Source organism: Polypterus senegalus, chromosome 9 (genome assembly GCF_016835505.1).
Source record: "Polypterus senegalus isolate Bchr_013 chromosome 9, ASM1683550v1, whole genome shotgun sequence".
NCBI classification, from domain to species: Eukaryota; Metazoa; Chordata; class Cladistia; order Polypteriformes; family Polypteridae; genus Polypterus; species Polypterus senegalus.
In genome coordinates this window covers 69287492-69309659 of record NC_053162.1, presented here as the reverse complement: position 1 = coordinate 69309659, position 22168 = coordinate 69287492, and the positions used below count along the sequence as shown (strand labels likewise).

General features: G+C 39.4%; 1 protein-coding gene across 1 annotated transcript in view; it reads left to right on the top strand.

Annotated features, from left to right (window-relative positions):
• The window catches only part of LOC120535392 (adhesion G protein-coupled receptor G3-like), a 98201-nt gene extending 92540 nt beyond the window's left edge, over positions 1–5661 (top strand). Inside the window, exon 14 of the mRNA XM_039763211.1 lies at positions 4653–5661. Coding sequence (XP_039619145.1) covers positions 4653–4744 — 92 coding nt within the window. The 3' untranslated portion in view covers positions 4745–5661. The remainder of the gene's footprint in view (positions 1–4652) is intronic.
• Positions 5662–22168: the final 16507 nt, after the last annotated feature.

Below are 22168 nucleotides of genomic sequence, written 5' to 3'. Positions count from 1 at the left end.
CGGACATGTTGTTAATCACCACCACACGTATTTATTTACAATATTTACAATATTTAAAGGTCACTCAGACCCAGTCTTGTGCACAATTACCCCCAACACACAGTCCTGGCCACACAAATGCCTCTTCTTCGGGCCGCCTCCAATATCTCTGCTCCTGCCTCGTCCTGCTTCCACCCAACTCTAGCCTTGAATGAATGGAGACGGCCCCTTTTATCCTGTCCCAGACAAGCTCCAGGTGGCTCCCGGCATTCCCTCGTTGGCCACGCCCCAGCGTGGCAGAAGTGCCGGCTGTTCTCCCGGCAGCTCTCCGGGTGCCCTTCTAAATCTTCCCCCCAGCACTTCCTGGTGTGGCGGAAGTGCTGAAGGAACAGGTCCCCAAGGCATTGGGGCGCCTCCTGCCGGTGACCACGGGCCCCTACAGGGTGGGGCTTCCATGCCCTGAACCTGTGGCCCCCAAAGCAAACAGGAAGGCAACCCCCACGTGATCCAGGGTGGGCGCAGACCCACATCTGGTCCCTCATGGCCCCTGGCATCCCTGACAGCAGTTATTGACAAGTGATTGTATTGTTTTCTAAACTTGAGACGTGACAAGAGGTTGCAGAAATTAACTAATGAAAACCCATAACAGTTCCTCGTCACAAATACGCAGCAATGGCCCTGTTAAAAGGGAACTAAAATAATGTCTATACATCATATTCATCCTTTTTGGGGTTTAATATGTTGGTCATGTCAACACACATTATAATAGTGGCTTGGTGATGTGAATTATTATAAGCAGCTGAATTGGCAGCATTTCCTCACTTGATCAAGGGTGTCATCATTGCCAAGTTTCCTTGAAATGTTGCATTCCAGTAAATTAGAGTTGTACTAAATATATGCATGCTCTGTCATCAAGTGTTTTTTTAATAAATCCCAACTTTTGCTTGCAAGGTTGTGCCCGCAATTTTCAGGGGTCTTTTTGTCATAGACAAGTTTTATAAGTCTGACCCCTGGATAATATAGTGGCCATTGTATTAACATGAGTTGACTGTTATTGTGCAAGATCTTTTCAGGATGCTCTGTCCCGAAGGCATTGAAAATTATTCTACTGTATAAGGTTATGCTCGATGGGCACATTTTAGCCATGCGAGACCATATCATTTTAAAGACCATTGAGGCATTCTTTTTTTTTTTTTAATTTTATTGATTTTATTGTAATCATCCCATACAAATAGATCAATTTTTACAAAAATATGATTGAAAACAAATCAACCCACAACCCTGAGAAAGAGAGCATGGTCAACAGAGTAAAAACTGAGGCATTTGTTGTGTGATTTTTAGGCTGTACAAAAAAATTTGTTGTATTCAAAAATCCTATGTGACTGTAACATTTGACTACTCAAGTCAAGGTACTTGCAGCCCTCATCATTAATCCACCACTTACAGCCTGTATTTCTGACACACTGCAGGGTTGATCTGTTGGTCATGGGATTTTACCATTATCTGGTACTCTAATCAGCATGAAGCATTTGAAAATGGAATTAATCAAACAAGGTTTTTTTTTTTTATTTTTTAGTATCATGGTGCTGTGTTTCGTAGTCCACTTCAGCCATGTCTGCTTGTTTTTCTCTAACAAAAGAGGAACTAGGATGGGCTGTCAACTTCCATTCTCAAACACAACAAAGTTGTGCTTTGTTCGGCCACTGTTTTCAACTGCTTGTTAGAGGACCATTCTTGATGGTCTTGTCAAACAGCAAAAACCTCAGTAATGTTACTCACATCCAGGTACCCTTTATCCTACAATACTACTTTCAAAGCCACTTAACTATTCAGTCTTGCCAGTTGCCCCCTGACTTGTACACTCACACATGATTCATTGCCATTCTGCTTTGTTTGTGTATGTGATGTGGCCATTGATCAGATAGCCAGTTACAGTGCATCCGGAAAGTATTCTCAGCGCATCACTTTTTCCACATTTTGTTATGTTACAGCCTTATTCCAAAATGGATTAAATTAAATTTTTTTCCTTAGAATTCTACGCACAACACCCCATAATGACAACGTGAAAAAGTTTACTTGAGGTTTTTGCAAATTTATTAAAAATAAAAAAACTGATAAATCACAGGTACATAAGTATTTATCGATGCACCTTTGGCAGCAATTACAGCCTCAAATCTTTTTGAATATGATGCCACAAGCTTGGCACACCTATCCTTGGCCAGTTTCGCCCATTCCTCTTTGCAGCACCTTTCAAGCTTCATCAGGTTGGATGGGAAGCGTCGGTGCACAGCCATTTTAAGATCTCTCCAGAAATGTTCAATCAGATTCAAGTCTGGGCTCTGGCTGGGCCACTCAAGGACATTCACAGAGTTGTTCTGAAGCCACTCCTTTGATATCTTGGCTGTGTGCTTAGGGTCGTTGTCCTGCTGAAAGATGAACCGTCGTCCCAGTCTGAGGTCAAGAGCGCTCTGGAGCAGGTTTTCATCCAGGATGTCTCTGTGCATTGCTGCAGTCATCTTTCCCTTTATCTTGACTAGCCTCCCAGTTCCTGCCTCTGAAAAACATCCCCACAGCATGATGCTACCACCACCATGCTTCACTGTAGGGATGGTATTGCCCTGGTGATGAGCGGTGCCTGGTTTCCTCCAAACGTGACGCCTGGCATTCACACCAAAGAGTTCAATCTTTGTCACATCAGACCAGAGAATTTTGTTTCTCATGGTCTGAGAGTCCTTCAGGTGCCTGGCCACTCTACCATACAGGCCTGATTGGTGGATTGTTGTCCTTCTGGAAGGTTCTCCTCTCTCCACAGAGGACCTCTGAAGCTCTGACAGAGTGACCATCGGGTTCTTGGTCACCTCCCTGACTAAGGCCCTTCTCCCCCGATCGCTCAGTTTAGATGGCCGGCCAGCTCTAAGAAGAGTCCTGGTGGATTCAAACTTCTTCCACTTACGGATGATTGAGGCCACTGTGCTCATTGGGACCTTCAAAGCAGCAGAAATTTTTCTTTAACCTTCCCCAGATTTGTGCCTCGAGACAATCCTGTCTCAGAGGTCTACAGACAATTCCTTTGACTTCATGCTTGGTTTGTGCTCTGACATGAACTGTCAACTGTGGGACCTTATATAGACAGGTGTGTGACTTTCCAAATCATGTCCAATCAACTGACTTTACCACAGGTGGACTCCAATGAAGCTGCAGAAACATCTCAAGGATGATCAGGGGAAACAGGATGCACCTGAGCTCAATTTGGAGCTTCATGGCAAAGGCTGTGAATACTTATGTACATGTGCTTTCTCAATTTTTTTATTTTTAATAAATTTGCAAAAACGTCAAGTAAACTTTTTCACGTTGTCATTATGGGGTGTTGTGTGTAGAATTCTGAGGAAAAAAATGAATTTAATCCATTTTGGAATAAGGCTGTAACATAACAAAATGTGGAAAAAGTGATGTGCTGTGAATACTTTCTGGATGCACTGTATGGCGGAGAAGAGGGTGCACCTTAAAAATAGCTCACTCAATGTAATGCCTTCCATAATGGGCGTCATCAAGTGCTTTGTGAACACAGCCAAAATATGACACAACAGCAGACAAGATAACAAGATAGATTTCAAGAAAATGAAAAATGCAAATACAATGTCAAAGATAAGGCACTGGTAAGAGCATGCAAATCAGATAGCATAAACTTTTAATATAAAACAAAAAACTAAAAGAATATAAAGCTGATTTTCAAAAGCAGTTGATTGACCAGAACAGAGTTAACATCTGTGCAATAAGTGTAAAATAAAAAAAGCATATAAAAAAGGTGAGTTTTGCCACTTGATTTGAATAAGCTGATGACCATTGACTGATATATGGGAATACACCAGAAGTGTTTTTTTTTTATTTTCATACAGTATCTAATTCTGGAAATACAAATGCTCTGCATGACAACAGCAGCACAATAGACAAAGAAAGCTACGTCATTTTGTTCATAATACCATACCTTTGCAGTGTCCACAGAACTACAGTACAGGCCAAAAGTTTGGACACACCTCCTCATTCAATGTGTTTTCTTTATTTTCATGACCATTTACAGCACTTCATCACTCTCCTTCTTGGTCAAATAGCCCTTACACAGCCTGGAGGTGTGTTTGGGGTCATTGTCCTGTTGAAAAATAAATGATCGTCCAACTAACCTGACTTCTGCACAACACAACTGCTGGTCCCAACCCCATTGATAAAGCAAGAAATTCCACTAAATTACCCTGATAAGGCACACCTGTGAAGTGAAAACCATTTCAGGTGACTACCTGTTGAAGCTCATCGAGAGAATGCCAAGAGTGTGCAAAGGGTGGCTATTTTGAAGAAACTAGAATATAAAACATGTTTTCAGTTATTTCACCTTTTTTTGTTAAGTACACAACTCCACATGTGTTCATTCATAGTTTTGATGCCTTCAGTGAGAATCTACCAATGCAAATGGTCATGAAAATAAAGAAAACACATTGAATGAGGAGGTGTGTCCAAACTTTTGGCCTGTACTGTACATGCAGTCCTAGAACAGGTTCTATTCAGGTTTTCTTTACGAAGCATATCTCTTTGCTCCTGCAACCAAAATACTGTATGTTGCCAATTTAATTGGTCAAGGTATTGGTTTTATATCTTTACATTGTATATTTATCTTTTCACAGGCCTTTTCATCTTCCTGTGGTTCTACTGTTCCAAGAAGACAGCAAGTAAAGGCTCAAGTGGAACCAATACCCAAGACAGTAGCCGCTTATGACAAAGTAAAAAAAAAAAAAATCTTGGCCAGTTCTCAAATGACAGTGTTCTGATTGGAGTGTTGGCCCTGGCTCACATTATTTAAATATAGATTAACATTTAAGAACCCTAGCTGTAACACAGAAATACAAATATGAATGCTATAAAGTTAGACATGACATTGGTTGGGATGTATGCAGTTTGAGGACTCTACAGAGGCATAAAGAAGGCCCCATGCAGCAATTTGATGAAAGTGTTACATGAACTGAATACATCCATCCATTCTTTTGTAGAAACTTTTCTATTGCACAGCCACAATGTACAAATGTCTACCTCAGCAATCTCGTACATGATACATGAATCCGCCCTGGAAGGCATGATAGACCATCACAAAGCAGCAGAGATATTTCCACCATTAGCTACCATTAGTAAACTCCCTAAGATCAAGCAACATGGAACCCCCACAAAGAAATTAAATGACAAAGGTCGAAGTTACAAAGGTATTTAAAGATGTTTCACAACCTATGAAACATTTGCTTTTCTTTAAAAGTAGACATTGATTTTTAAAAATTAGAATAAACAACCAAAACTTAAAAACTTCTTTAAAATCAAAGGAGAGCAACAGCTTGTGCGTGGCTCCATAAGGAAGCAGACGTTAATGGAGAGCAGTCCCATTTATAACAGTATAGAAAATTTCTAATAAAGTGGAGGAGGACATTACCAGATCATCACAGCCCTGCAGTAGCAAAGATAGAGGTTGAAAGCAGAAGTGACTTTCAATAGAACATGCAGATCATGAACAGATGGACACAGGTTCAGGTACAACAATTGAAGAGTATGCACTTGTGTTACACAAGTTATCTTTATACATAATACACTACCATGGCTGTCCGTTTGTCTGTCCAGGATTTGAAATCACCTGTAGCTCACAAACCATTTGACTTATGACCTGAAATTTGGTACACCTATAATATGTGACCTCCACTATCCACTTTCAGGGTGATGATTGACCTCCAATGTTATTCCTCTTCTCATTTTTATTTTATTTTATTATGCAATCAACTCTCGGCAGCGGCCAGCAGGGCGATGCATGCGTATGGGCCATTGCAACAAATAGAAAGGTGTTTAGTCCTGTCTGGTAGCATTTACTGTGCATACAGTGCATCTGCCTTATTACTTAGCATTTATATAAAGATCTGTAGTGAAAAGAGAAATCACCAGACTTATTTCCTGTTAAGTGTAGACATTTTATGAGCCCCCTAGATGTGTTCTGGTAGTGCAATGCCCCCTTTGCCATTTATGATCGCAATCTTGGTGATCATAAGCCCAAAAATGCACTGGAGACAGAAAATAAACTTGATGCTCCTTGGCACATCGAGAATGCATATTCTTAACATTCTCCACAGTAATTAAAAAATATTAAAGGGTGGTTACTAGGTAATGGGCATATGAGGGTGGAGGGGGGCCGATTCCCATGTAGTGAGATTTTCCTGTTAAATCTGAAAATGAAATCTAATGTGCACAGTTCACAGCAGGCTTTTCCAGTGTGTCTTCATGTGGAAGATATGCAGCATGTCACATTTTTGAAAAATGCACTGCAGTCCTTCATGGTTATAAGCATAAACAGAATTGATATTTCTGATGTGTGACAGATTGAAAGCATTAAGGAAGCCACACAAAAGAACACAGGTAAACACAGAAGACTGAATGAGGTTTTAAAAAGCAATGTTCCTACTTTATCACCCCAAACAACCCCCAAAACAGGATTTATTTGTGAGTTTCACATTTCACAATTGCCAGCAAACCAAATTTTAATGTTAGCTTTGCAAAACTTCATCCATCCATCCATTTTCCAGCTCGCTGAATCCAAACACAGGGTCACGGTGGTCTGCTGGAGCCAATCCCAGTCAACACAGGGCACAAGGCAGGAACCAATCCTAGGCAGGGTGCCAACCCACCGCAGGACACACACAAACACACCAAGCACACACTAGGGACAATTTAGAAGTGCCAATGCACCTAACCTGCATGTCTTTGGGCTGTGGGAGGAAGCCAGAGCACCCGGAGGAAACCCACACAGACACGGGGAGAACATGCAAACTCCACGCAGGGAGGACCCGGGAAGCGAACCCGGGTCTCCTAACTACGAGGCAGCAGCGCTACCACTGCACCACCCAGCAAAACTTCACGTGAACTTAAAACTTGACTGTTTCGCTCACATACAGTAAGTGTTTGTGATAGTAATGTAAAGCATATAAGTCTTGAAAAAATTAACTAAACCCAACCAGCCATTTGATCTGGGGTTTAACATAATTGGCCTACTACTCTTTAGATGCCCCCTTGCAAAATGCCCATCCATATCTTCTCCAGCCTGCCTTTTGGTCTTAACGTCATGACTCTTTAGTCCGATTTTTTCTCGGCATTCCTTTACCACTCACATATGTTTCTTTTTACCACAATATTTACCTCAGCCACAAAAATCCTTCTTCTAAGCACATCCTACAGATCATTCCTTGTAATTTTGTAAATAGTGAATAATATTGGATTTTTATCATGTTTCTTTAACACTGTCTGATATATGATAATGCTTAGTGTTGTCTGTTCACATCATGTCATGTAAAATAAAAAAAAAAACTTTGTTAAACGTACTTAAAGATATCTTTGAAATTCTGTCACAATTATTTAATTCCAGCACACAAACTTTAGCATAACCCTGGAATTTTATTCCCAACTGTTAGAACGCCCAGAGTGTACAAAAAACAAATTTTAAAATGCAAAAAAGGCATTACGTCAATGACTTTTTTTACCTTAACTCCCGGCAATGCGTACCTAAATATGTGTAGTGAAGAATATAAAAATTTTGCAGTGAATTAAAACATTATATAAAGGTGCTGTAACATTTAATTAATTACCTGGCAGAGTGGCATAGCCGTGTGTGGAGTTCCACTGCTATGTCTCAGCACTTGGTCTACTTCGGCTTACAGCTTACATGTTGTCCATGTATTTGCTTGGCTTTCTTTGTTGTCCAGTCCAAATACACTCTGTAAAACAGATTGCTGACTATAAATTGTGTTTGTGAATGTGAGTTCCCAGAAGGTTTAGGATGAAATCATATTATTTTTAGTAAATAACTAATCTAATTTCACGCCAACAAATACAGAAAATCCAGCCATTTTTTGACTCCCCTCTCCCCAACCTTTGTGACTGATATTCAGAAAATATTGTAAATATCACTGTGACTGTTTCAAGGCTATAACATTTTTTTAAGATTTTTGACAGTTTCTTATGGTCTTTAGGTTATTTTGGATCCCTGTCTGTGATGGCATGCCATTCCATTTAGAGCTGGATTGACCTCTTCACCTATTCTTGCCAAAAAAGACTTCAAGACCTAGTAACACAAACCAAAAGAAAGCAGATTTAGAAAATAGATAAACAGAGAAAATCCTGTTTAGTTGCTATGTTCTGGCCACACGTACATGAACAAATCTGATGGCAATGTCCTACTCCCATGGAGGCCAGCACTGGCAGGTCAGATGCTAAGCTTAGCAGCATAATGTTTTTTTGTTATGGAAACATACTGTAGATGACAGTCTGAAATTTTTGTTTGCTTTTTTAAACTTAATGTCTACTAAAGGAACATGCAAAGAATTATGGAAACCAGGTGCCCAAAAGAGGACAAAAAGCCCAACTCATAATGCATAAAAACGCAAAAATGCAAAGAACTCCACCTCATGCCCCCAGTGACAGACTCAGACACAATGCAGTATTTAAGACAGAAAGATGTTCATCTTCAAAAATTAAGGTAAAAATAAACAGAGCAGGAAACACATAGAAAAAAAAAACATAAGGTGCAAACAAAAAAGTCCTGTTTGCTTATTGTAGGTCTGACACAACATTAGGAGTAGCAGCTCTCCTATTTCCCTAAAACTCTGACTTTTTCTTTCATAGTCTGTTGTCAACAGAGTTTCGATGTTCTATCTCTTCTTGATCATTGATTATTGTGACCCTATTTCCAAAAAGTTTTAAGGTTGTGTAAAATGTAAATAAAAACAGAATGCAATGATTTGCAAATTATTTAAACCCATATTTTATTGAATATAGGACAAAGACAACATATTAAATGTTGAAACTGAGAAATGTTACTGTTTTATGAAAAGTATGCTCATTTTGAATTTGATTGCAGCAATATATTTCAAAAAGTTGGGACAGGGCAAAAACAGAATGGAAATGTTGCGTAATGCAAAAACGAAAAAAAAAAAACACCTAGTGGTACATCTCACAACTAATTAGGTTAATTAGCAACAATGACATGATTGGGTATAAAAAGAGCATCCTAGAGAGGCTGAGTATCTCAGAAGTAAAGATGGGGAGAGGTACACCACCTCAACATAAGATTACAAAGAATTTGGGGATGTCATCATCTTTGGTACATAATCTCATTGAAAGATTCAGAGAATCCAGAAAAATCTCTGGATGCAAGGGACAAGGCTGGATGATCATGATTTTCAGGCCCTCCGGCAGTGCTGCATTATTGTGAGTCTGTCATGGAAACTACTAGATGGGTGCAGGAACACTTCAAAAAATGATTGTCTGTGAACACAGATCATCACTGTATCCATAAAAGCAAATTAAAACTCAAAGAAGAAACTATGCATAAACATGATCCAGAAACACTGCTGCCTTCTCTAGGCTAAAGTTCACTTAAGATGAACTGAAGTGGAAAACTGCCCTGTGGTCTGATGAATCATAATTTGAAATTCTTTTTGAATGTCATGGACGTCACATTCTCTAGGATAGAGGAAGAGAGAACATCTGGCTTGTTATCAGCTAATTGTTCAAAAGCCAGGCACCCGTGATGGTATGGTGGTGCATTAGTGCACATGGCATGGGTAGGTTGCACATCTAGGAAGACAGAATTAATACTGAGTGACATATAAAGTACAGGTTTAATAATGTACACTGCTATCCATTTTCAAGGAAAGCCTTGCTTATTTCAGCAAGACAAGGCCAAACCATATTATCTACTTAGTACAATAGCACATCTCTGTAGTAAAAAATTCTGGGCGCTAAACTGACCTGCCTGCAGTCCAGACCTGTCACCCATTGGAAACATTTGGCACATTATCAATCTGCTGAAATGCTGTATCAGGCAAGAATGGGACAATATTTCATTTTCAAAACTACAGCAACTGGTCTCGGATCCCAAGCGTTTACAGTGCTTTTAGAAGAAGAGGTGATACAACACAGTGGTAAGCATGCTCCTCTCCCAACTTTTTGAAATGTGTTGCTGGCATCAAATTCAAAATGAGCCTATATTTAAAAAAAATAAATAACATTACTCAAATTCTAAATCTGATATGCTGCCCTTGTGCTATTTTCAGTGGGGCATTTCCATGATTTGTAAATCATCTCATTCTGTTTTTATTTACATTTTACACAGTGATGCAAATTTTTTGGAAACAGGGTTGTAATAACCACAAGTGTTACTCCTCATCCATCACAGCATCCATAGGAGAGTAGTGTTATGTGGCTTCTGAGTCTACAACATTTAAAATTTCGTAACAATATGCCCAAGTTTCCCTTGCGCTGCAACCCTTAACTAAACTGTGCAGGACCCAGATGTGAGGGAGTAGGATGATAGTGCTGAATTCTCAGGAGTTTTTATTAACAAAGTCAGTGAATCTTTATGTCTTCATTGCAAAAACCTCCTCCCTCAAAGGAGGAAAGGTCATCTGTTCTTCATCTGTTCATCTATTTACTTTATCTGCCTTTTCCATTGCAGGTTATTCTGCCTAGGTAGAATACAGATGTAATACAGAAAGGCAAAGTGAGGATGAGGAGATGAATCAAAACATGCAGGGGACAAACCCAGTACATCAAGCTGAAATCTGAAAAGTCTGAAAAGTCACCACAGATAATGCAATGACATTTTAAATAGCAACAGGGCAATTGACCAGATTTCCATCTATCATGATGTGGCAACTGGAATCATTCTTAACATAAGCAATGCACAAAATGGCCGCCCACATAAGCAAAAACAAGAATCAAAATAGCATTGTGAAAATAAATACAATAAAAACTGATAAAATAACAGAGCTCCTAGGATCATTGGGACATGCAAACCCTTCCACCACAATAAGGTGGCGGTTCAAGGAGGGGTCATCATAAAAGGTCTATTTGTCTTATCCCTCACCTAGGACCAGTTTGCCTTGGGTGGCCCTACCAGGGGCATAAAGCCCTACGGTCATGAGCTATGGGTAGTGACCGAAAGAACGAGATCGCGAATACAAGCGGCTGAAATGAGTTTCCTCCACAGGGTGTCTGGGCTTTCCCTTAAAGATAGGGTGAGGGGCTCAGAATAAAGCTGCTGCTCCTCCGCATCGAGAGGCGTCAGATAGGTGGCTCGGGCATCTGATCAGGATGCCTCCCTGGTGAGGTGTTCCGGGCACGTCGAACCAGGAGGAGGCCCCGGGGAAGACCCAGGACACGCTGGCGGGACTATGTCTCTCGACTGGCCTGGGAACACCTTGGGATTCTCCCGGAAGAGGTAGAAGAAGTGGCCGGGGAAAGGGAAGTCTGGGCATTTCTGCTCAAGCTGCTGCCCCCATGACCCGACCTTGGATAAGCGGAAGAGGAAGGATGGATGGATGGATGTATAAAAAAATAATCACAAAGTCTAAGTGAAACGATAAGTCTGGCACTTTTCAAGTCAAAGTTATTTCTTCACAATCACGATATACTGCATGTTAGTTTTCCACATGAAATTGCACTCTAAAGTGATGCATATTTTTAAAATTTAAAAAAATAACTAGCCCACTCTTGTGGTTTATAATAGAGCAAAAGTGTACCGGTGTCCCACTGTCATAAAGAATCTTAAAACTCATTGTCTGTTATTCATGCCAAGTATAATTAAGTTTTGACCAGTGTCTTGAGATTACATGCATATTACAAAACAGAGTACTCATTCATTTTTAAGATGGTGTGACCAGCAGAGGGCAGCACTGAGCCCCTGAACCATCCATCCATCCATTTTCCAACCCGCTGAATCCGAACACAGGGTCACGGGGGTCTGCTGGAGCCAATCCCAGCCAACACAGGGCACAAGGCAGGAACCAATCCCGGGCAGGGTGCCAACCCACCGCAGGACACACACCCGCACACCAAGCACACAAAGGGCCAATTTAGAATCACCAAGAGCCCCTAAACCCCTTGACACAACTACATGGCACTATCCTGGCTTCAAGCAGAAGATATTTCTATTTTACAATACTTTCACAGACATCCAAAACATTTTCCACAACAGTATAAAACAATAAGTTCTCTGGTCTACTCCCTCACCTTAGATGTAGTCTTTTCCACTTTCCTCCTGACTCTGACCACTTGTGCAGGAAACTTGGCTTCTTTTACTGGGACACTGGAAGCACTTTCAGGTCAGGATGGAAGAGAGTGTAACAGTTCTCAGTAGCTCCCCCTGGTGGCACCCAAGATCCCTGACTGGACTGTTCCATGGGGCTGCAATTCCTAGTCTGCCCTGTGGTTATTCAAATGGGAGGACCACCAGTGGGATGCTGCCATCATGTGCATGGGGGAAAGACCTAACTCCTGGGAGCAGCCACTTTCTGTCCTTCCAAACAGGCCTACTGTTCTGGCACCCATCTTAGTTGGGATACTGGACCATCCTTGAGATTTCATTATGGTCTCCTGCCTTGACAAGGAACCTGCCTCCATCCTGGTTGGGATGCCAGTCCATCCAGCATAGCACTCATGAGAGTCAACAATTTTAAAAGGAGACTGGCTGTGCACCTCATTTTGTTAAGTTCCCCTTTCTCCGTGACAGTGCAGCACCCTTCCTCCTCAGGGGTGTGGATTCTCCTTGGAAAGTGACCACCAAGAGTCATTAAAGATATTAATATGAATTGCTGCCTTAGTTCTTTAGAACAACTACTCGTTATTAACTGAAAAGTCGCACAATCGCTTACGTTCTTTCAGTATATGAAAGTTTTGTTTTTTTTTTTTACTTTGCAAATACGCTGCTTGCTGTCACTGGACTGTTAAAGTACACATGTGCTACAAAACATCAAGCAGGCACGCAGTCAGTCCTTGAAATGGACAGCAGAGTACCTGATGTAAATAGTTGTGGCACCTCATTGCACCCTGATTGGGTTTTACATAATTCTAACAGCATGCTCAAAACTAAGAGGGGAACACTCACATGCTCTGAATTATGAAATTGCACAGAATTTGAAATACATCATGAGGGGAACCAAGCCTCCTTCTAAAAAGTGAGTAAAAGAAATGATTTGATTCCATGTCAGTCACTGCAAATAATCAAATGACAAGAACAGAGGAGTTATGGGCATCCATCCCATTTATCCTGGGCAGTGTTCTTGTACAACTGCAACCTATCTCAGCAATCATGGGACAGACGTAAGGTACAAATAACACCTAGACAAGGCACCAGTCCATCATAGTGTACACACACACACACATCCCCTCACACACTATAGTACCAATGCCAATTCAACTAAGTTTAATCATAATAAAGTTTTTTAAATTTTAATATAGGCAGAGTGGATTCATTCCTGTCTCACAGCACCAGTTTCTAAATAGAGTGCATTTTCTAATAGTTATAATAGTAAAGGGTAAGTACCCAATTTAATAAAATAGGTTATGGTCACTTGGTCAGTAAAGAGACTAAACCAACTAAAATTGCAGATGGAATGGATGCTGGAGAACATACGCCTATAGGGATTCCAAAGCCAAACGACCACCCTGCCCTATCTGTGCATTCTACTGTACTCAAGTGAGATAAAGCTATTCATTAATGTCTACATATGATAAAATGTCTTAGAAGATTTGATGCTGCTGATATCATTATATTGGTGATCTCCTTCATTCTTTTCAGCATCCAAAGTGCCAAGTGGCAGTGGCATAGAGTGCCACCATGGAATGCTGGTAAGAGAAAAAATAGTGTTTAGTACATGGAAAAATATATTTGAATATTTACGACTGCCTAATAGTTGAACTCTATGGAAACATCCATATATGCTGCCATGAACAAATGATAATCTTTAAATATGTAATTATACAATGTTAATTTTAATATTTTACAGTTGATGTATTACCAATAAAGTATGAAAAAGCCAAATTAAAAACAATACTAGCATAACATACATCTGTTAGTAAAATAATCCAGATTTTCAATGTATGACACTAAAAGCCACTTCACCAGTATTATATGACAGTGTTATATTACAGCCAGAGTCTGATCCCTGGCTTAAGTATCTCTTTCTCTTTTGTAATTTCTGTTATGTTCAAATTATTGTTTGAATAGGCTTTTGGTTGTTTTGCATTTTTTAATATTATTGAATTTATGTACTATGTATATATTTCTTCAGGTTATTTTCCTTATTATGTTTAAAGGAGTGAAACCTTAAGAGGCAGGGCTACCATGAAATCCCCGCTGAGAGACCGCCCTTAGCCTTTATATTGAAGCCCATTCTTAATATAATATAAGTTCCATTAAGTGTCACTGTAGTGCTGTTGGTTCTTTGTTTTCAGATTTTTGCTTCTGTCTTTGCAGATTCTGATTTCTATGGACTATGCCAGGGGTGGGCAAAGTCAGTCCTGGAGGGACGCAGTGGCTGCAGGCTTTTGTTCCAACCCATTTGCATAATTAAAAACCAATCCTTGCCAATAATTTAATTTCATGGCTTGTTAGTGCATTAACTCTGCCATGTCAGGTCATTCTTATATCCAAGATTTTTTTTTTTCTTTCTAAGGATATCGTCCAAATGATTTGAAGTTTAAAACAGATGAGTAATTCTCAGTCCTTCACTTTTTCTCTTCAAGTATTTAATTAAACCAAACAGTGCACGATAAATACACTGAGGTTTAAATGGAAACAAGCTAAATGAAGAAATGCAGGTTTCTTTTGTCTAAGTGCTAATAACGAGTAATTAAAAACTGAGAATACAGCTGTTTAAGCCTAAAATAAGAAATAAGGGTTCAAAATCTTAACGAGCGAGACAACTAAAATGAAGCAGAAGTGTGACTTGAGCAATAAGTGCTTCTTATTAAGCAATTGGGTTCAAACAAAAACCTGCAGCCACTGCAGCCCTCCAGGAACAACTTTGCCCACCCCTGCACTATACACTGGTCTTGTTAATATTGGGTTGTCTTTATAGGTTGTTTCATTTTTGTTTGCTATTTTTTTCCTTGATTTGTCAAATTTGGGTGCTTCTAAGACAGCCCAGTGAATTCTTAATCTGTTTTTTTTTTAACAGACAGACAAGTTCTTGATTAATGAATGGCACTTTACAACTATAGAGCTAATGTATCAGTGTGCCCTCTTTCAAACTCTGGTGTCCCTTCCATTACCCGTGAGTGGCATTTAAAGATATGGATATGCAAGGCAGTTTCTAAATTAACATCCCTAATATCCCTGACATCTCTACTGAAAACCTTATGCTGTCACCTGCCATCTTTGAGAGCTTATGTGGGATGCTCAGCCAGCTTTCTATGGCCTCCATACTGGCATCAACGTTCAGAATACCATTAACACAAAATGGTCATATCCTTCCTATGTAATCTAAATTCACCTACGCTGTTTAGAGAATTGACTCTGTTGGGCCAAGTCCCTCACATGCAGCAATTTTTAGCATTTTCTGCCCCTGTAACCCCCCACAAAAACAGGTTTATACATATTTCTTATAAGAGTCTTTCTATTACCTATAGAACATGTCATTAAAACCTATACATCTTTCATGGTCAACTTTATTTTCCATGCATTTTAAATTACAAACCAAACATGATTATTCCAGACCTAGTTATCTTCTCCCCAGTAGACTAGTTAGAACATTCGTGGCAGAGTTTCCATCTTGAGCTTGATACAAGTTGGGCTAGAACGTGTGTCACTCCTTCACCATTAGATTGTCAGTGAATATTTGGATATCACAATGTCTGTAATGTGTCTGATACTTGGGTGAAAGCTTCACTCATCTTTGAAAACTGGCACACTCTATATCTATTGTTCATCTATTTTGTTATACTCCATGACATCTGGTTATGTTGTTTCTTGGTTGCTGTATCCTTGTTTTCAGTTATTGCTACAACTTTGTAATCTGTTCTTTTTTAAAAAATTGACAGCATATGACTGATTTTCCATCCCATCAATTACTCAGAATTACAAGTTGCAATAAAACTTCCTGCATAGTAGAAAAGCTGAAAAACTGATATCTATTGAGTGGAATATTATAAAAAAGATTTCAACTAAGTTAGCCTTGTTATTGTTAACAATGTTTATAGAAGCTATAGAAATAAAATTCAACCTGAAACGTTATAACTAATATCAGTTTATGTTTTTCCCAGGGTGAAAAAAAAGCTTACTATAACCTGCATCATTCAGTGTAATTTTTGTCATGAATAATGATATTAAGATATTAGTAAATGTACTACTACTACTACTACTAATAATAATAATAATAATTCTTTATATGTATATAGCACTTTTCTAACTACTCAAAGTGCTTTACATAGTGAGTGGGGAGCCACTTCAACCACCACTAATGTGCAGCATCCACTTGGATAATGCAACAGCAGCCATTTTGCGCTTACACACTTTAGTTGTTAGGTGGTTAAGGGGTGAGAGATAGCCAGTTAGAGACGGGAGATAATTAAGGGGCCAGAATGACTAGGCTGTGGTAGGCAATTTAGTCAGGACATTGGGATGCACCCTTCTTTTTACAAAAGATGCCTAGGTCTCTTTAATGACCACAGAGAGTCAGGACATCACTTTTATGTCTCATCCGAAGGGTAGCACCATTGTCTCCGTCACTGCACAAAGGTATTGGGCTCCACATTCCAATCACAGGGTAAGCGTCCCCTGCTGGCCTCGCCAGTACCTCCTCCAAAAGCAACCCAAGCTTTTCCTGGTTGGTCTCCCAGGCTCAAACATGCTTAGCTTCAGGTGGATGACTTGTTCTAAAGTCTAAGCTAGAAGAACTGAGAATGTGTTCCTCTTAATAATATCTGAAGACCAAACCATATTTATGAAAGACAGATAATTGGTCTCCAGCTTTCTGTACATTTTCAATGTAATGTACTCACCAATAGAATCTGACTCTCCAGAAGTGTTAATATGTTGGATGAAGAAAAAATGCTTCAATAAAGTAGAATGGGGTTATATAGCTACTGCACTATGCAATTTGGGCTTGGCCCTAGTATATCCGCAAGTATTAAATTCATAAATGCTAGTCAAGAGCCCCAGTCCATTTTAATAATATGAAGTCAGATTACTTCAAATTTGAATAATGAACGAGTTACGCTCTGTCACCTGTGCTTTTCGACAATTGCCATCTAACCATTATCACATAAGCAATCATAAATGGTATCATCAGAGAAGGCCCTGAACAGAAAACACCATTGTATGCCAATGATACAGTGCTTTCATCTAAGATGCACTTTCATCTCTCCATTTTAAACTTGATAGAAGTATTTCATAAAATGTATTTGAATACAATGTTTTTTCCAGTGAATTTTCTACACTTAAGAATGAGCTAGAGAACTATTTGTTGATAATATCATAACAGTTTAAATATCTTGGGATATAAGAATCTGCTAGGTCTGCTCCACAGCAGCACTATATATATATATATATATATATATATATATATACAGTATATATATATATATATATATATATATATATATATATATATATATATATATATATATATATATATATATATATATATATATATATATATCTCAACATATTTTCTTTAAGAATGTACATTCATTTATCTTGAAATTATAATGACCATGCATCAAAATCAAGAACCTAAAGAGAACCGAAGCAAAACGTGGCATGGCACTACCTAACTTTCACTTCTCCATCTGGACTGCCTATGGGAAATACTTAGAGATCTCTGCATTGATAATGTATTTGCACATTTGAAAAACTACACTCTGAATGTAAACTTTCAGCTACACACTTTTTTTTTCCTATATACAAATTAGAATCTTTGTTAAAAGCAACTTACCCTATTTTCCATATCTCAATAACTGGCTAGTGTAGATAAGGTGTCAGACAGCTTCTCTATAGTATAAAAATATTTCAAGTGATTTATCCTTTAATGATCATAAGGAATGATGAAAAGGGATTTTTCAATTAAAATTCTCAGAGAAGAAATATAATTCAGCTATTCATAGAAGACCTCTTGTTCAATTTATAACAAGAACAACAAAATTCAACTAAAAAAATCTTCCATTGAGCACATATATCTCTATCAATTATTGTCTAAAATGTACCCAGGGCAAGAACCATCCTTTAGGTATTATCATGTAGTCCCATAATTTTGGGCAAAAAACTTCTGTATATTTCTCAGATAGCCTTAAAATTTAAAATCACAGTAATATGGTTATTTAGTGTACTACCAGATGGCATTAAAGTGTACTGTGAGAGTCTTATTTTGCCTATCTGGAAAATCTCAATCCACCTTTGATAACTCAGTAGAAAAGCCATGTTCTATAGTACATTATCTTACATTGGAAAAAATCTAATTATTTTAAGAGATTTCTTCAAAAATGTTTCAAAACATGGCAAGAATTCTTCAATATAGTTTTAAAATAAACACATCAGGCCAATGATTAACGCTTTTATGCTATTAGCTGTTTTATCATCCATTTTCCAAACCAACTTATTCAGAGCAGGTTCATGGAGAAGCTTGATCCTATCCCAGAAAGCATTAGGAACAAGGTAGAAACAATCTCTGAACAACACAGGGGCTAACTTAGCATCAACAGTCCATCTAATCTGCATTCATTTGGACTGTGGCAGAAAACCTGGGATCTTGTGAATTTCCCCTTGGGGATTAATAAAGTATGTATGTATGTATCTATCTATCTATCTAACCTGAGCACTTGAAGGAAATTCACCCAGACATGAGTAGAATATGCAAACTCCACTCTGGAGGCCCCTAGGACTTGAATCCCAGTATCCATGGCGTAAGGCAGCAACACTACAATTGTTGCATCTGTTATGTTATTCTTATTTGTTTGATTGTGCTGTGTACTATTATAATGTTTTATTTTTTTAAATATGGGAGTAGACTTCAAGCACAAGAAATTAGGAGCCTTTGGACAGCGGCTGAGAAAACCAGAAGCAATAAATTGAGGAACTTTGTAAATCAAGCCTCAAACCTCAACACTGATAACTTGAGTAGGAGAACACAGGATGCACAGATCAGATGGTTTGGGGATGTGCAGTGAATGGTGTCAAATTATAATACATAATGCCCAGTCAGAGCTCAATATATTTCACATGAGCTTTTGCTGAGCACTGCTACTGTGCTGATTGATGTCTTTTTATACATTGTTTGTGCCTTTCCCGAGGAGTTTTGCAGACTTCTATATGGCTGAATTGGGAATTTTTAACATATATAATTGGACTCTAAGGTTGACTTTGAGATATTGTTCTGAGAGACTTTTTGATTGTTATTCCATAATGTTGTAATGTGTTTATAGTTGCCGATATTTTGTAGCTGTTGCAATGACAATCCTTCAACCACTTGGATCTGCGTGATGTATTAGACCATTAGAATAATCTAGATGAAAAGAGGCAATTCAGCCCAACAAACTCGCCAGTCCTATCCACTTAAATCGTTGAAAAAAATATCAAGTCTAGTTTTGAAAGTCTTACTGTCTACCACACTACTTGGAAGCTTATTCCAAGTGTCTATGGTGCTCTGTATAAAGAAAAACTTACTAATGTTTGTGCAAAATGTATCCTTAACAAGTTTCCAACTGCGTCCTCATGTTCTTGATGAACTCATTTTAAAATAACAGGATCAATAGTATGGAGTAATAGGGATTGTGGAAGAGAGATGAAAAAGAATGTGCAGGCAGGGTGGAATGGGTGGAGAAGAGTGTCAGGAGTAATTTTTGAAAGACGGGTATCAGCAAAAGTGAATGGGAAGGTCTACAGGATGGTAGTGAGACCAGCTATGTTAAATAGATTGCAGACGATGGCACTGACCAGAAAACAGGAGACAGAGCTGGAGGTAGAAGAGTTAAAGATGCTAAGATTTGCACTGGGTGTGACGAGGGTGAATAGGATTAGAAATTAGTACATTCAGGGTCAGCTCAAGTTGGACGGTTTGGGAGACAAAGTGAGAGAGGTGAGATTGCATTGGTTTAGACATGTGCAGAGGAGATATGCTGAGTATATTGGGAGAAGGATGCTAAGGATAGAGCTGCCAGGGAAGAGGAAAAGATGAAGGACTAAGCAAAGGTTTATGGATGTGGTGAGAGAGGACATGCAGGTGATGGGTGTAACAGAGCAAGATGCAGAGGATAGAAAGATATGGAAGAAGATGATTGGCTGTGGCAAACCCTAACGGGAGCAGCCGAAAGAAGAAGAAGGTCTCGATCCACTGTACTAATTCCCTTCATAATTTTACACACTTCAATCATGTTTCCCCTTAATCTTCTTTTACTTAAACTGAGAAGGCTCAGCTCTTTAATTCTTTCTTCATAATGTATCCCAAAACTGCACACAGTACTCAAGACAAGGCCTCACCAATACGTTATAAAGCTTGAGCAAAACTTCCTTGGACTTGTACTCCACACATCGTGCTATATAACCTAACATTCTGTTTGCCTTTTTAATGGCTTCTGAACGCTGTCGGGAAGTCGATAGCTTAGAGTCCACTATGACTCCTAAATCCTTTTCATAAGGTGTATTCTCGATTTTCAGACCTCCCTTTGTTTATTCAAATCTAATATTTTTACTTCCTATATGTAATACTTTACATTTACTGATATTAAACTTCATCTGCCTCACGTGGTCTGGTGTCAAAATCTCTCTGTAATAATTGGATGGATTCCAGATTATTTGCCAGTCCACCTAGGTTGGTATCATCTGCAAACTTAAGCAGTTTGTTACTTATATTTCAATCTAAATTATTTATATATTTTAAAAATAGCTGTAGACCTAGCTTTGACCCATGTGGAGCACCACTCTTAACATCGGCCAATTCTGAAGAGGTTCCTCACACCATTACCCTTTGCTTCTTGTGTCTGAGCGAATTCTGCACCCATCTAAAAACATCACCCAGAACTCTCACTTCTTTTAGTTTAATGTCCAACCTCTCTTGTGGCACCTTATCAAATGTTTTCTGAAAGTTCAGATAAATAATATCATAAGCTCCACTTTGATCGTATTCTTTTGTTGCTTCCTCATAGAATTCCAGCATGTTAGTGAAACATTACCTCTCTCTTCTGAACCCATGCTGACTGTTCAGAAAAACTTGTGTACTTGCCATGTGTTGCTGAATTTTTTCCTTAATAATTTCTTTCATTAATTTTCCTGTGATGCATGTTAAGCTTAGTGGTCTGTAGTTGCTTGGATCTGCCTGGTCACTCTTTTATAAAACGGGACAACATTTGCCATTTTCCAGTCCTTCTGAATTTCCCCAGTGTGCAGTGACTTCCTAAAAATATGTGTCAAGGTTTTATATATTGTGAAGGATGGCCGGCTGTTTATCCCGGCCAATACCCCCAAGCCGCCAGGTGGAGCCCTCCTTGCAGCATAGAGGTTCCCAGAAGACCAGCAGGGCATCACGGACAATGGAGTTTTTATGCACCGCCCTGCTGGATGCCATGGGGGCCACGAGAGGGAGCTGCAGGGAGGACCGAAGAGTTCTTTGTGCCCTATGACCCGGAAGTTCGTCATAGGAAGAGCGAAGGGCTTCCAGGTTGAAAAGAAAAGGACTATTTACCCTGACCCGGAAGGAATAAGGACTTGTGGACTGTTGGGCAGGAACACCTCCGGGTCAGGGAGTATAAAAGGACTGTGGGAGCTCCCAGACGGTGAGCTGAGTTGGGAGGCAGGGTGGCTAAGCGTCTGGGAGTGGAGGATTGTGATTTATTGGTTTATTGTTTATTATTGACTATTGTGGAGAGGAGCGTGCTTTGTGCACATAATTATTATAATAAATAATTATTTAGACTTTTATCTGGTGTCTGACGTGTGGTCCGAGGGTACAAGGGTGCGAGAAAACCCGTAATCTGTCACAATTGGCGTAGCTTCGGCAGGATTCTCTGGCCATCAGTTTGGCGGAGGACCTGAATTTAAAAATTTTATTGTGGACAGAATACCCCAAGAAGACAGCGTCAAGACACGCAGAAAAATCGCCAGAAACCTCACCTTTATCAAGTCCGTCATGGGGAAGAAGAAGACAAAGCAGAGCGCCAGCAACAGCGAAGGTCTAGCGCTCGACATTGCCTGCGCTCAAGACGAGCCATGGAGCAGCTACGCGTTTCAGGAGAGATTTCCGGAGGAGGACATCCCCGACGAGGTATGTGCAGGGAATGTACTTTACAATCTTTTTAATTTAACACCTGTTGTCCCGTGTACATACCTCCCAGATGTCCATCCGAAGGC